Here is a 13,289-nt window from a genome sequence, read left to right on the forward strand (position 1 = left end):
TTATATCTCCTTTTTGTGTGTGTGTGTGTGTGTGTGTGTGTGTGTGTGTGTGTGTGTGAATGCATATATAAATTTTCCAATTACATGTGCATATATTCTCCATTTATAAATCAAGCTGTGAATACTCCAAGGTAATACTTACAAACAAATACCTGCAGGGCAAGCAGAAATTCTGTCATGTTGATTAGTAGCAGATCTGTAAGATTTATGAGCCAAAGGAACAGGTAATAGATACAATGTTTCAGTCAGGTAAAGTGCAATTCTGATATTTTGAATTTTGAAAATCAAGGAGCCCACCAGACATTTCTTTGTCAAGCTGAAAGAGTTTTTGCCTCAATGCAGAAAATCTCAGTGGATGCCTGCAACTGAAGCCCATGTTCTCCAGCTTGAAATATCTTTTGGTACTTGAAGATGTGTTTTGTGAAAACCTGAAAGAAAAACTCGCACCATCGTTTGTGGATTGTTTCAGTCTAAATTTTGTTTGTGAGTCTTTGCTGCTAGCCATTGACTACCTCACAGGAACCTCAGAAGCCTTGTGGAGCATCGGTTCTAAGGACATCAGCTTTCTGAGTGCATTAGGTACAAAAGACTTCCCAGCAAAACTGAGTGCATCATTCTGCTATATGGAAACAGTTTATACTACTTAAATGCTGGAAGATGTTTCCTAAAGACAATGATGTTTATTTGTATAATACTTAAGGCAAAGTCAGTATTCTTAATAATAGATTAAAAACACGGGCCACTTGTCTGTAAAACATTGTTCCTGATTCCATGATAACATATTGATGATGTAGTTTAGAAGATATATCTTATCCCAATGTTATTAGGCAGAATCATTTAATCTGAAAAACAGTATCAAATAATTATGATAAAAAGTTATAAAAATGGAATTAAACATGTTCCTCTTTTGCAAGATTTTAAATTACCACTTGTTTTATCACATCATTCTTGGCAGCCAAAAATCTATACCAGATTTTAGATTTTGAAAATTATTATACCATAATAACTGTATTAAGATCAGATGGCTAGTCCTGGTCCACTGGGTCAAAGGCTATTAAAGGTTTTTCTTGGGGATACATTTTTTCACTTTGTAAGAAAGGATGTAACAATCTAACACTGTGGCTGTGAGTAAATTTAATTGCTCCTAGATTTCATTTTATTAGTTTAAAATGGTGACAAAGGCAGTTTTGTTTTTGTCAGAGTTGTTACCACAAGGGAATCTTTTCTCATCTAATTCCCCTGACAAAGATTTAAACTCTGTCAGACTACTAGCTTGAATAGTGCTTGAAACATTGCTGAAGAAATATTTGTTTATAAATGACATATGTGCATACTGACATTCACTAATGTATCTTTTGGGTAAAGTACATGGACTTTATGTTTTGTTTCCATTACTTTCTCATTATTCATTTGCCCCTGCAAACTTAATCAGTGTTTAATAGTACTTTAAAACTGGCTGAAAATGTTTTCTCTATGAATCAGGTATTTAAAATTACTTAGTTTTATGGGTCCCTTTTAGTTAAATAAAATTACTATTCAAAAGGACCTTTCCATCTTGTTGACTTTTTGTATTAAATCACTTGATATCATAAAAAGCCTACTGAAAACTATCATGTTCTTTAGGAATCTGAATTTTTATTATTTCTCTTCCCTTGCATTGAGGAGATGGTGTGTTTTCAAAAGTGCCCCACTTGCTTAGAATCTTTGCCTGCTTGTTTTCGCCGCTTCTAGTGTAAATTTTTTGTCTAGGGTCACTGCTAAGAATATGCCATGACTGTTCTTGTCCACATGTGCTGCCTGTTGATCCTCTATTCACATGTTAGTTCCTCCTCTCGTTTTCATCTTTCCTAGCACTCTTTAAGTTACTTCGCGGAACTTCTGCACTGTGCTCCTCAGAAACATTCCTCATTTCCACAATGTGTAGCATTTCCTTCTGCTCAGTTACTTTGCAAAATAGGTGAGGGCATCTGCTTTTCTTTTTCCTACCGTAATGCCAGGACAGGCTCAGGATGAAGATCTACGAACCTTTTGTTTTCTGTTTAGGATTTTAAAACTTTAAAACAGCATTTTTCAAGGGCCTGATCATTGTACTGCTCTCATACTCTTCTGTGTAAGCTTCTGAGATTCACAGATTTCCTTAATTGTTCAGTGTGGTTGCTCATTCTTAAGTGTAGTTAGGATTTTTCAGCCCATGATGTTTATGTGACATAAGTGATCTTTATTTATAACTTAATTTCCTTTATAATGCCTAAATCATTCTGATAATTTTATCCTTAAAAGTAGAAAGCCTGAAAAAAACGGTTTTATTTAAACTTAAACATCACATTTGCATTGTGATCCAGGAATTTCACTCTTATATTTGCCTAAGATAATTGAAAACCTATGTTCACAAAAAGACTTCTGTAAGTATGTTGGTAGTATATTTACTCATCATAACTCTAGACTGGAAGCATAAATGTGCTGATTCTCCTCAGTAGCAGGACAGATAAACAGTGTGTAGCGTGTTCATGAAACAGAGGGCTGTGAGCAATGGAAAGGAACACACTCCAGAAACAGAATCTCATTGACATTCTGTTACCTTATTAAGCAGGTTCAAAAGAATACATATTGATTCTGTTTATGTACAATTATAAAAATGGGCAAAACTAATGTGGTGAAAAAGTCAAGAAGAATGGCTACTTTGGGGTAGAGATTTAGGAAGGAACCCAGAGGGACTCTGGAAGGGATGGGTTTTTTTCCTATGACTTGATAGGATGTATAAGGATTTACCCACTTGTAAAAATATGGTAATTTGTACATTCAGGTTTTTATATTTTTCAGTTGTGTACATTTCATCTAAATAAAAAATGTTAACATCTATGTAATAGGCTTGGTATTTGCAGTGGTATAGCTTAACAATTCTGAAACTCTGTGTTTTTATAAGACAAGAAAATATGAAAGTATGTTAAGGATATTGACAGCCATATTTCTCAACTATTGAATGAGGTAATTGCAAAGGTGGAAATGAGGAAATTAGAATATACTGTGATTTTTAATGTTTTAAATCTTTATATCTATTTATATAAATAGGTATATAAGCATATACTTTCATATAGATGTTCATGCATACCTCTATATGCATTTATATCGTATATACATTTACCCGAGGTCCCCTCATATATATAATATTTATATAAACAAGAAGTCTGGAAAAATAGAGCAGTGTGCACATATATGTGTAGCTTTTGGATTTAATGTATCATTTACTAAATGGAAGTGGGACTTCTTTGAGGATTAGAGCAGGTCATGTGTGAGATGAGAAAGTGAAGAAATGGAGGAACCGTGAGGCCATTTCAAAAGGATACAGAAGCTATCTTGAGGTTTCTTTGGCTCACGTCTGGGACAATTTGATATCAAATTAAATAAGATATTAATAGATTATTTCCTCTTGAAGAAAATAAGAATCTGTGGGTCCATTTTCGCATGAATGAATCACCAAGCACCAATCCCAGGAGAGTGCCCAATAATACATATAGAACGATGATGATGAGATGCTAACTTCATCAATTCATTGCATTGCTGCCAAAAATGAAGGGCCTCAATCTGATCTTGAGAAAACATCAGAGAAACCCAAATTGGCCTGTATTCTTCAAAAATACAAAGTTCAGGATGCAAAAAGGTTGGGAAACTATTCCACACTGATGATACTAAATAGAATTAATAGTATGACTGGTCCTATATGATCTGAGATTTGAGCTTAGCAATTCTGAAACTGTGTCTTGATAAGACTTGAGAAAATGTGTAAATACGCTAGGAACCTGGGCCAGGGAGTGGGGACCCAGCTATAAATGACATTATTTGGATAGTGGGTAAAATGTACATGGGAATTTTTAATTGGTTATTATTGTGCAAGCAGTGTTAAATTTTCGGATCACAACAACTATATTGACTATGTCAGAGAAATTTCTTTTTTAGAAAATACACTTGAAGTGTTCAAGGGTAAAGCAGCACACCTACATGCTCCTGAATGTTTAGAGAAATTAGTCATATTAGTTTTTGACGTGTGTCTGTATGTAGATAGGTAGATCCATAGAATTACTGAAAATGGTAAATAAGACAAAATATAAGCCATTCAGGCAAATCTCAGCAGCTTAATGATTTCAGCTACCATAAGGAAAAACCAAACGCTGTGGCTTATAAACAGCAAAAATTTATTTTGTGTAGTTCTGAAGCTAGAAAGTCCAAGACCAAGGGGCTGGATACTCAGCCTCTGAGGGTCTGCTTTCTCATGAGCTGATTTCCTGTTTGGTTCTGACATAGTGCAAGTGATTACAGAACTCTCAGAGTCTTTTATAGAGAAGCACTAACCCCATTGATGAAGGCTCCATTCTCATGACCTAATCCCCTTTCAAATGTTCTACTTCCTAATACCATCACATCGGCAGGTAGGATTTCAACATGAGTTTTGAAGGGAGGAGACAGATAGTTCATAGGTATTCAGTCCTGGCTAAGGTGTATACAGGCATTTCTTATACTGTTCTTTCAGTTTTCTGTAAGACTAAAATCCTGTCAAATTAAAAGTTACACAAGATCAATTAAGGAAATAAAAAGCCTAAAGAATGATGAGAGTATGATAGTATTATAGTATTAAAATTTATGCTAGAAACTGAAACTTCTTTTTCATGCCTTTAAATATTTATTCAACTTTATAACATTTATGTGATTAAGTTTTCCTAGTGTATTGCTACTCTTCAGGAAATGTTCATGTAATTTCATATAATTTTGAGCTCTTGGGTCTAATGGATCATAAGTTTCCATTTGGCTCTTAAATTGCTTCTAAACTCTTCTGGATAAGTGATCTTGTATAATTAAGTATCTAATTCACTTTATCGAGTCTAGGAACACTTATTCTGGCTATCCCACCTGTTAGTCTCTTTTTGAGCCAATTATTAATACTGTTACCATTGTATCTCATAAAGTAATATCTCATGGCCCACCCCAAACCAAGGGAGTGGCTGTTGGTCTGGTTCTGAAACTGTGTCCAAGTTCACAGGGATAATTAGGATATTTTTAAAGTTTCATGGGAAACATAGTGATATGTATTGGACAGAACTCGACATCATTCACAGTTGTAGTATAATCTTACTATAATTCATTTTTTATGTTAGATTCCTATAAGCCTTTCATTGGGGTCGTATTTTTATTAAGCCATGTTTTTAGTGGTTAATAAAAAGCATGAAATCCAGAAAATGAAGGTGTTGGTGTGTATTGGGATTTTATGATTTGGGAAACTATTCATCATCCAACTTGCTCTCCTGGAAATTCTAATGTATCCTGAAGAGTGAATGTGGTGATGATACCCAGTGCAAGCTTTTACATAGTTTCCCTAGAAGAAAGCCAGTGACAGAACTTAGTGAAGTTAAAAGCATTAGACAAACACAAGTCTTCAAATTCTTTGCTAGTGTGTTACTATAATTTTTAATTAGTCAAGCCATAGAATTAAAAGTTTATTCAGTAGAATTGATTTCCCCTAGTAAGCTTTCCTTATCATACGGTTTGCCTACGAGCATCTCAGCAGTGTGGGATTTGGCATTGATCTTCACTCATTCCCTTGCATATTCTTTTATGACAGTGCTGATGAGTAGCAAAATGACATAAGGCTAATACCAAATAGTAATTGTGCTTATTACTTCACATTCGCATGTAAGTTAAGTTTTACAACATATTATGGCTTGAAAGATTTGCTGTGTAGATAGTTTTAATATTTCAGTGTTCATATTTTATCAACTAGAATAGTAATCTTAGTAAAAGATTTCACTGTTGAAAGAATCACACAGCTGTAATAAGTAATCAAAGGAAACAGGATGTATGAACATTCTATCAAGTTAAAGATTAGAACTTGAAGCTTAATATAAATAAGAAAAAAAACTAAAAGCTAGGTCATAGATTATCATAGAAAGTTAGTGTCTAAAAAAGTTTTTTGAAGACAGTGTGATTCATCTTTGTCATAGAAATGAGAAAGCGTGAAGCCCAGAGACATGGAATGAGAAATCTCATGATAAACTCCTTATCTCAGAATGTTTTCTTGTTCTCACTGGTCTGTGACAATCTATTTCCTGTTTGAAACAGAGAGAAAACAGCTGGCTATTGATCTCAGCCCTGCACCCAAACCGTTATTGAAGGGCTTAGGCTTAGCGTGTTATTTTTACATATTGAGGAGAGGGCCAGGACGTTTATTTGTATAAGGATCCTACTACTGAATGACCAAGAGTGACCTCAGAACCAGCTAGAGCTCCCCTCTCCAAGAAAAATAAATGAGCCATTCAGAGAATGTATTCATGTATAACAGATGTCTAGGAGTAGAATTTTAGGCATATAGGCTTTTGCGTGGCTGAATCTAGGGGTTCAAGATTGCTATTATGACTTAGTGTCTATCTCTTGGCTCATTTTCCTTTCGGTTGGCTTCATTCTCAGATAAGGTCTTTCCCAGGACTTTAGGGGGAAACACAGAACCACTGGTTCTGATTAGTAGTAGGGAAGAGAGGTTATGTTAGAGCAGACTGTTTGTTCTGGAGTTCTTCAAAACTTAAACTGGCTCCAATAAAAATTTTTTTATAGATGATAATGGAAGCAGTATAAACTTCCATTATGTGACCCCATAAACTGCTGTATGTCTCAAAGGCATCAGTATTTCAAGGGGTCATGACTTTTTGACCATTCTGTGCAAATCCACAGTTACCTGTAGAAGCACAGGATGTAGAAAAAGCCTTAAGCTGGAAAATAATGGGAAAGTTATGGCTAGCTGCTAGCAAGATAAAATTTTAGCAAAAATAAATCACCAAAGTAGTCTAGGGCATGTTTTACTGGGTTTGAGCACACAACAAAGCGGATGGAATCTACATGGCTAAGGGAGGGGAAGTCAGAGTTCTCAGATGTTGGGTGGGGCACAGGAGTGAAACACAGCTCTGTGAGAGCAGAGCACACGCTCGAGAACATGGTCTTAGCTCTGAAGCCCTCTATTTGGGAAGTGATGTAAAGAATGGCCATAGTGAGGAAGGGCTGAAAGATAGCATACAGTAAGTTTGGGAGTTCTTGATAAAACATAAGAATTATCTGGTCATTTTGTGTCTTGCTGTTTTTAGGTCATGTTCATGAATTTAGTTCTGCTTTCTCTGCTTGGAAATTGCTTCTTTCGGATTACTCCAAGTCTTACTTGTTTACCACCTTTCTAGATGGGTATTCTTCTGTGTGGGAATTCTGCTGGGTGCTGAGTATATCAATTCCAGATGTGCCTTCCAAACTGGTTACACAGGCTGTGCTTGAGAATCACTTGGGCTCAATCCCACTTACCCCCTCAATCTCTTTAAAACCCCACAGCCTGGTACACTATAATGGCAGTAGAGTCTTAAGAATTAGTGTCAGCATACAGTGAGTGTCCAGAGCTCCTTCAGCCTGGTAAACAGCCCTTCCCACACATACAGTTACCCAGACAAATAGTCCCTGGTTTCATTGGGGGAAGGTATGAGGAAGATCTGCATTATAAATTTTGGGCTGTGTATCAATCAGGCATGGCCTCCCATTTTTGATTCAAAAGGAAAGTTCTGGGCCTATCAATTTACTCAAATTTAGGAAGTAATTGAGGTACTCTGATTTCCCATTTTATTCAAGTTAATTTTTCGCTCACTTAAGCAGAACTTTTCTGCTCAGACAGATGAAAAAACTGAAACCACACTAGGTTGCCCTGTTCAGTTCCAGGAATACAGTCTTGTGCCCAAGTTGCCAATGCTAAAAAATTTCTGCTGGTCCGATATTTCTGATTGTGTGTCCATTATTCTAACAACACTCACCTTTCTCTAGATAGTAAGTGCTGCCACTTGGTGCCGGCCACACAGAGATTTCATCTTCTTGGTGAATTCAGGGGACACAATTGATGGCAGTAGGTCTCATATGACTTCTGGCCTAAAACACAGAGCCTGGACCTTCATGAGCACACAAGTCAGTTACATAGTCCGTTACCTCTAGCCTTCCAGTCTTTCTGAGTCTTTGAATTTATACCAGGGAACTTATTTTAGTGTAGGCTACTGGTGGAGGTTAGGGTAAGGTGTCAACCTAACTGACTTTAGGACCCTGCTGTAGATCGATGTAACACACTTTTGGGTAGGTCATGTTGGAATACTCTGGATACTGTATGTGGTCCTTGTCTTCTTCCTTTCTGACACTGTTCTCCTATGCTGTTTCCTGTCTGCCATGAACTAAACATATTTGATCTGCCATACCCCTCTGCCATGTTCCTGTCTTAGCGCAACTGCCCATGGACTGAATCTCCAGAAACAATGAGCCAGATTAAAACTCTTCTCCTTTAAGTCGTGAGTTTCAGGTATTGTGTCTGCGATATAAAGGCTAATACAACAATAGATTTCACCTCAAAGAACTCAGCATCTCTGCCCTTACCCACTGAAAAATTTGCTTCATTTACACTTTGATACTCTTAAAACTAGAATGTAAGTTCTGTGAGATAAGAGATTTGGTTTGGTTGACTCTGTAATGTCTCAGATGTCTGGCAAGGTGCCTGCTATAGATTATCAGGATGGTCATTGTGTGCTTGTTGAAGATTGACTGGCTCACTTACTGCTATCTGTTCACTTCTCGAATATACTGAGCATGGTGTTAGTAATGGCAAGTAGTAGACCATAGAAGGTAAAGATAAATGAGTTGTCCATAAAAAGAGAAGTGGCTAGGGTTGACACCTTGAAGACAGAGGGTGGAGAGGTGAGAGATGAAACTTACCAGGTAATAGTGACCACAGTGTATAGTGTGGTAGGCCATGATGAGAGAAGCTTGTCTGGTATTGCAATTGTGGTGAGAAATCCTAGGAGCCCTGTAAGCCAGGAGTGCCAGGATTTTATTTTATTTCTAAAATTGTTTGGAGAATAGGTTGAGCAAAGCAAGCATAGTAACAAGTAGATTAATTAGAAGTTATATTTTTGATTCAGGGTAGCCTGAACCATTGGGCACTGGTAGCTCTCTTCACCTGCTTTTGTCACTGGTTCTGTGACGAAATCTGGTTTTGTAGCCTTGCTGTGTGGGTGCAGCTGCCATGGTGACTGCAGCTGCAATACAAACCTCTCAGTCCTGTTCCAAAGCCACCCCGATGGAGCCCAGTGAATGGAAAGCTGAGTCTCATGAGGGCAGTGTTCCTGGGGAGGGCTTTTCTGGCATACTGTGATATTTCACTCAGCAAACTTTTGTACTGGTTTTATTAATCAAGTTGCCTTTATATGTAAAAATTTCAGAACTAGAGTTATACTTTGGCATGTTAATATAAATAATATAAATGCAATTTATAGATAATTCTAAGTGAGTCAGAGCAATTTTTAAATTTCCGATCTGTTTTATATAACAGGTTATAATATTTATATCATGTACTATAAAATCATAATGAACTGTTTGTAAATGAAGTTATATATACATATATCATAGCATGTTTTAAAAATTATGAAATTATAATTGTATTTCATTTGACTTTATTTTTGCTATTTTTATTCAAAGTACCAAGATACAAATATGCAAGGAGTTGTATATGAGCTAAACAGCTACATAGAACAACGACTGGATACAGGAGGAGACAACCATTTGCTCCTGTATGAGTTGAGTAGCATAATCAAAGTAGGTAAGAAACATTTTATATCCTCTTAGGAAAACTGGATCAAAGATTTTTTTCCGCATTACAAAATTTGTCAAAAAATTGATGTACTATTAAATGGTGGATAAAAGTCGTTCATTTACTTCTATTGCCAGATCAAGTTTGAAGTGTAAATCCTGTATTATGAAAGTACCAGAAAAGGTCAAATCTAAAAGTCCAAAAAAAAACCTAAACTCAAATAAATATTTCCTTAACATATGAATAGAACATACTATGCCTTTAATACTACTTTTCTTTGGGCACTATTGTTTTATTGAATTAATTCACATCTTTATAAATAAAATCATTAATTTAAAAAATTTTTTTGGTACTGGGGATCGAACTTGGGTCCTTGTTCTTGCAAGGCAGGTGGCGGAACCACTGAGCTAAATACCCGGCCCATAAAATCATTAATTTTTAAGGAAAGCTAGCATTTTTAGTTTATTTGGCTAGGCGACAGTTTTAATACATAAGAAATGATATGTTGTGAAAAGAAAGAGGAATATATATTAGAAAAATAATTTTTAGAAAGATGCACTATTTTTAGGACAGATATTTTTTAAAATATCCACTATGAAAATTCAGTGGATGTAGTGATGGTGATAGCATTTATCATGTATTTAATTATATGCCAGGTACTTTTCCATGCATGTTATATGCATTAACTTATTTTCATTATAATCTCATGAGATACTTTCTATTATTATTACTTTTTACTGATGAGAAGCTATAGAACAGAGAGGCTAAATCTTACGTAAAATCCCCCAGGTAAAACAGAGTTAAGTAAAATTTAAGCAATCTCTGCAAAACTTATCCTATTTATTGCTGTGGTATTGCCTTATGTGATCCTGAAAGGATTTTAGGGAATTTTTTTTTCCTGTGGATACATAGGAGTTCAGACCATCCCTTTTGTTTGATTTGTATTTCAGTGATTCAGTACTACTAATACCAGTTCTGCTATTCCTAACATTTTAAAATTTAAAGACATTGAATTCTAAATATAGTCTCCAAAATTCTACACATTCAAAAATTGACAAATACATTATTACGTAGTGTGTTGCCTGTGATATGCATTTGAGAATGTCAAATCATAAAATTTTCAGTCACTAATGAAAAGTGTATGAAGTAATTCTAATAATGTTTTTGAAAAAAGTCATGCCTTATTTTGTTCTGTTTACTGCATAACACTGGCTACTCTAACGAATTCATTCTAATGACTCTTCTCTGATCCTCACCTTTGAAAAATGGTTTATATTATGTTCTTTCATTGAAATTAGTTTCTTTTTCATTACTTTGGCAGCCACGAAAGCTGATGGATTCGCACTGTACTTCCTTGGAGAGTGCAATAATGTAAGTATCTATATTTAGATTTTGGTGCCCTAGATTTAAAAAAAATACTGTAAGTTCTTTAAAAAGCTATCAAATTACAAATAAAACATATGTACTATAGTTATTAAGCACTCTAAACTTATTTGTGTTTTGTTTGTATATGTAATTAATATCTGTTAAATAGCATGGCAACTTTTAGACATAAAATCTTGCTGCATATTTATTTATTTACTTATTTGTTTATGTTTTGGTTTGCAGTATCCTGCATCATGGATGGCATTTCTAGAATTTGTGTTTTTTACAAAAGTTATTTCAACACCGTAGCCTGGGATACCATAGAGGAGAGCTTGTGCCCATTGTATGCATGATCTGTGTTAGAATAAAGTAAGAATAAATGTTTAGCACCATCTGTGTGATTTATAAGGCTCTGAAGGTCAGCTCTGTAAAAGTACTGGGATGGAGTTACTGCATCTGGATACCTGTGCCACTGCGTCTGTGTCTCTGGTCATTGAGGCCCAGGTGGAATCTCAGCTGTCACTGTTTTGTATATCTGGGGGACTTTAATAGGGACACAGCCCACTGTCAAATGTAGCATGTATGGGCAGTTTCAAGAGAATTTCAACATATTCAGTTACTGATATTTGATTTTTGTAAGGACATTAAAAACATGTACATAATATTTTAGCAAGATCCTTGTCAATTTATTTCTAGCTTATAATTCATTTATAAATTTGTTTGACAGGCATCTGTATTTCTTAGATGTTCAGCACCGCTACTTAAGAATTGAGATGTTTTTGCAATATGACATCTATATTCTTGAGTAAGCAAAATATGAGCTATTGACACTATATAGCCTGTCAATAGACACAGAGAAAAAAGAGTGCTATTTTGAATTCTATTTAATAATATAATGATACGAATCACAAAAGTAGTTCCTGGAAAATACTGGCTGATTTAATTAACTCATGACTGCTCCTCTTTATTTCTACAGCCACTCTTTTCCTTAGTATTATGTTAGCTTACAGACATTTATTATCCCCACGAAATTAGAGACTTCTTTACAGCCAAGACCTTTGGTCACTTGTGCTGGTATTTTCCTGTGGCTTTCCTTGACGTGGCCAGGCAAGAAAGTTTAATAAAGGGCATTATTCATTTTTTTTCAGCTTTGAGTTTATTGGTACATTTTAGGGATACAGTATGTTGCTACCACTTCCATTTCCAAAGACTTTAAGCTATATTTTAGACACTGGTAGTATTTCTTTAATTAATTTTATTGGTACATTTAAGGTATACAATATAATAGCATTCATTGTTGAAAATTTGTGCCTTTACTTATCAATCTCAGTTCTTAATTATTCCCCATCCCCCTGCCCTCCCTTCAATCTGTACTTTGTTTCCATTTTTTAAAAAAATTCTCATATTAATTCTATTCCCTTCTTTCCTTTCTCCTAACTCTCTCATGTCCCCTTCCCCTTTATCCCTTTTCTTCCTATTTCACATTATCTCTTATACCTTTTAGTACTTATTTACACTTTCAGTTTCTCACACTAGAGAAACTATTCAGAACTTACATGCGTGTCCTATTTATTTCACTTGAGTATCACTTCAATGTACATCCATTTGGCTATAAATGTCTCCAATTTTCATTTTTTATGGCTGAGTAGTACTCCATTTCATTTAAAAAAAAAACACCACATTTTCTTTTTCCAGTTTCTTGTTGACTGGCAATTGGGCTGCTTCCAAATTTTAGCTATTACAAATTGTGCCACTGTGAACATGGGTGCACATATATCACTGTGGTTGACTCTTAATTCTTTAGGAAGACACCCAGCAGGGAATATCTGAGTCAAATGGGACTTCCAATACTAGTTCTCTGAATTATCTCCATATTGATTCCCACAGTGGTTGCACCGGTCTACATTCCCACCAGCAGTGAGCAGGATTCCTCTTTCCTCACAGCTCTGCCAGCATTTGTTATTTATTGACTTCATGATAGCAGTCATTCTTTCTGGGGTGGGGTGGAATCTCATTTGCATCTCTTGAATGACTTAGTGATGTTGAACATGTTTTCATGTGTTGATTTGCTATTTTTACTTCTTTGTCTGAGAAATGTTTGTTAATTTCAGACACCCATTTTTGGACTGGGTCTTTAAATTTGGGAGGTCTGATGTTTTTAAGTTCTTTGTGTATTCGAGATAGTAGTCCTTTGTCTGAAGAACAGCTGGTGAAATTTTTTTTCCACATTGTGCATTCTCTTCACACTGTTGGTCATTTCTCTTGCTGTGCAGAAGCTTTTAAA

The 13,289-nt window shown here is 35.5% G+C and overlaps 1 protein-coding gene across 7 annotated transcripts in view; it reads left to right on the top strand.

The window, feature by feature from the left end:
- Pde10a (phosphodiesterase 10A) overlaps positions 1-13,289 on the top strand; it is a 551,502-nt gene that overhangs the window by 441,514 nt on the left and 96,699 nt on the right. For all 7 annotated transcript variants that reach the window (XM_019205466.2, XM_019205465.2, XM_010610549.3 and 4 more), the window contains 2 exons: positions 9,529-9,649; positions 10,962-11,011. In XM_019205466.2, coding sequence (XP_019061011.1) covers positions 9,529-9,649; positions 10,962-11,011 — 171 coding nt within the window. The remainder of the gene's footprint in view (positions 1-9,528; positions 9,650-10,961; positions 11,012-13,289) is intronic.

The sequence above is a fragment of the Fukomys damarensis genome, unplaced genomic scaffold (assembly GCF_012274545.1).
Source record: "Fukomys damarensis isolate Sample0158 unplaced genomic scaffold, DMR_v1.0_HiC HiC_scaffold_14, whole genome shotgun sequence".
NCBI classification, from domain to species: Eukaryota; Metazoa; Chordata; class Mammalia; order Rodentia; family Bathyergidae; genus Fukomys; species Fukomys damarensis.